This window comes from Gavialis gangeticus, unplaced genomic scaffold (genome assembly GCF_001723915.1).
Source record: "Gavialis gangeticus isolate Ggan-Ray unplaced genomic scaffold, GavGan_comp1, whole genome shotgun sequence".
NCBI lineage: Eukaryota > Metazoa > Chordata > Crocodylia > Gavialidae > Gavialis > Gavialis gangeticus.
In genome coordinates this window covers 60,097,424-60,100,697 of record NW_017728993.1, presented here as the reverse complement: position 1 = coordinate 60,100,697, position 3,274 = coordinate 60,097,424, and the positions used below count along the sequence as shown (strand labels likewise).

At 55.0% G+C, this 3,274-nt stretch overlaps 1 protein-coding gene across 3 annotated transcripts in view; it reads left to right on the top strand.

Annotated features, from left to right (window-relative positions):
• The window catches only part of TDRD5 (tudor domain containing 5), a 52,549-nt gene that overhangs the window by 15,851 nt on the left and 33,424 nt on the right, over positions 1 to 3,274 (top strand). For all 3 annotated transcript variants that reach the window (XM_019501798.1, XM_019501797.1, XM_019501796.1), the window contains one exon: positions 2,389 to 2,555. In XM_019501798.1, the coding sequence (XP_019357343.1) occupies positions 2,389 to 2,555 (167 nt within the window). The remainder of the gene's footprint in view (positions 1 to 2,388; positions 2,556 to 3,274) is intronic.

The window sequence follows — 3,274 nt, the reverse complement described above, 5'->3', positions numbered from 1 at the left end:
AGCCCACTCCTGTAACCTATCCAGATCTTGCTGCAATCTTTCCCTCCCTACTAGCGTGCTCACCTCACCCCAAATTTTGGTATCATCCGCGAATTTAAACAGGTTGCTTTTCACCCCATCGTCTGAATCGCTGATGAAGAAATTGAACAGCGCAGGCCCAAGGACCGAGCTCTGGGGGACTCCGCTGCCCACTTCCCCCCAGGCTGAATATGACCTGTCCACCACCACCCTTTGAGTACAATCTGCAATCCATCTGACTGTGTAGGCATCAATGCCACAGTCGCCCTTGCCCCCGCAGTGGCAGCCACAGGCAGCCAAGGCTGGGGGCAGCTGCTCCAGACCGGGCCTGAACTTCCCCACTTACTTGCTTAGTGGGTCCCAGGCGGTCCCAGCCCACCCTGGGCCCAAGGATGCCAGGCAGCCCCTCCATGGCCCAGTGTCTCCTTCCCCTGGCACTGCCAGCCTGACTACTTGAGGCCATGGATGGGGGTGGTGGGTGGGTGTGCCCTTCCCTCCCCGCCTGCCTTCCTGCTGGATCTGCTGGGAGACCGCATCCTACCAGGACCCACACAGAGTTGCTGCGTCAGGCAACCTTGCACCCTTAGATGACATGGCTCAGACTTGGGGCAGGTTGGGACTGTCTGGGAGCTCTGTCTCAAGCTGCTTGCGGGTCCCTGTGCATCTTTGGTCTAGGCCCCCAGGGAGTGGTGGCGACGGCAGCCCTGCACCCTGTGCTCCTGCAGAGGCAGCTACTGCTGGTGGGCAGGGGTGGGATTACCACAGAGCCCCCTCCCACAGCCCCTGGCCCATGCTGTGCCACACGCCCAGCCCCAGCCCAGTGCCACTGGAGCCCAAGCTGCACCCAGTGCCACTGCCAAGCCAGGCAGAGCCACTGCTCTCTTTCCTGTGCCGCCCAGGCTCCCACTGGGACTCGGTGGCTCTGTGTGAGTCCTGGCGGGAGCCCATGTGGCACAGGGAGGAGAGCAGCAGCGGCATTAGGCATGGCTGAGGCTCTAGGTGCTGGGCTGGGGGCTGCAGTAGGTAGCTCCATGGAAATCCTGCCCTAACCCACTGACAGTGGCTGCCTTTATGGGGGCGTGGGGCTGCCATTGCCACTGCTCCCTGGGGGCCTGAACTGGGGATGTGCAGGGAACCATGGACTCAGAGGTAGGTCATGCTGGAGCTCCCAGGCAGTCCCAACCTGCCCGGAGCACAGGCTGTGGGATCCAGTGATGCCAGGCAACCCTGCTGTGGCTCAGCGTCGTCTTCCCCAAACCTCTGGCGCTGTCAGCTCAGCTGCTCGTGGCCCTGGATGGGAGCTACATGTGGATGCATCCCCCACCCTTCCTGCGGCAGCCACCCAGAACCCATGCCCTACGGCTTCTCTGCACTGCCACCGCTAGGTGGCTTGGAAGCAGTGGTGGTGGTAGTGGGGTAGGGCAGTCTGTCTGCAGTCTTTAAAACCACATGTGCAATGAATGTGTTAAAGTTAACGTGTTAATTGGTTCTTGCATTAATCACGCACGTTAATGGCAATTAATTGACAGCCCTAGTGCCATCTGTTTGAATTTTGTGTGCAGATGATCTGCAGCCATTAATTCTTTCTCCTTCCTGCAGGGAAGTTTGGTTGGTCAGTGTATCCCTGATTCTGCTTTAATGAAAATGACCTTGGATCCTTATACTGAAGAGGTTTCAAAATGTGGTGTTGCATGTCTAGCTCAACAAAGAGAGAATGTCTTCCATGGGGAGAATATCTTTCATGGGCGTGTCTCCATGAGCGGGAACTTTTGTTTCCCTGGGGACAAGTAGCATTGGCACACCTTGTGCTATTGCTACTTGTTCCTGGGGAATGCCTGCGCCACATGCTCTCTGGTTCATGGCACGTTGCCCTGGGTGGGGTAGGGGAGGCTGGGGCCAGCAACTGTGCTAGCCCCATCAGTCTTACCTGGTGTCCTGGGGGCCTCCAGGAGCTGCAGCCATAGTGCTCCTGCAGCAGGGTGCCTGGCTGGCAGCTGGAGTGTGGTTCCAGCCAGCCAGGCTCCAGTTTTGGGTGGTGTGCTGCCACCACATGAGCCACCCTGCTTTTCTTAGGTGTGGGTTTTCTGACCCTGGGATCTCCTGGGGTCAAACCCCCCTTGCACTGCAAAGGAGCAGGGTGGGAAACTCCTGCATGTGTGGCGTGTGCAGCATGTGGCACTGCAGACAGGTGTGTGGGGCTTCATACAGCACATCTGCGCTTGTCTGGATGTGCCCCATGGGTGTAGTATATGGATGCACTTAAATGAGTACGTATATCGCAAATATAGGCAGAGCCTGGAAAAAGAATAATTTTGGCTCTTGTATAGATCTGAGTTTCATCTTCTCCCACTGTGTATTTGGTTCCAGTAGATGATCCATCAGTGGATGAGGTTGATAAGCATGATGCTTTGGCACTCTCACTACCTCCAGCTGCTGAGCTCAAGGCCTCCAGCTGGGACTCTTCTGCTAAGGAAACTGAGGCTCTGGACCTGAAGAAAGTCAGTGTGTTCAAAGTAGTAACAAAGGTAGTGAAACAGGTGAGAAGTCCCTGATCAAATAACACTTAAGTGTACTGCTAAATGTTTGGAAGCTGCAAATAGCATGGATCTGACTGCTGGGAATTGTAATTAGTATACCCTTCAGTAGTATACTGTGGTTAGAGTTGCCCTCGTCAAGCCACTGCAGTTTCTTTGTTTCTCTTATTCAGCCTCTCCAAATCTGTCTTGACATGGTGGAGTCTCTAGCAGGACTGCATGTTTTTGTGAAAGATGTGTTATAACTCAAGAGGTTATGGGCTACATACAGAGGTTCCTAAGTGAGGTTATCTGCCCTCTGTCATGTAAGATTAGGCATAAATGTCCTTTTTAGCTTTATTATCAAGGGCCGTGTGTAGATGAAATGAGGCATGTGTGCACAACACTTTAAAGTGGGCTAAATGCTTTTGCACTGCTTTAATGGTGTTGGTATTTGCACACCTTGGTGGCATGTTGTGTATTAATTCCAGTTGCTGTAGGGAATTTGGTGGCATAAGCACCTTAAATGACTTGGGGTGCAGCAAACTAAAACTCCCCCCCGGGTGTGCCTGCCTGCCTGCCTGCCTGCCTGAGCTGTGTGGGGGCCTGGTGTTTCACTCCACAGCTGTGGTGCCCACCTGCAGGCGGGCCACCGCTGCTGTGGAGGGAAGCACCAGCCCCTTCCCACCCCCCCAAGCCCAGGGACTGCTCCACCTACCAGAGCGGCAGGTAAGTCAGCAGAG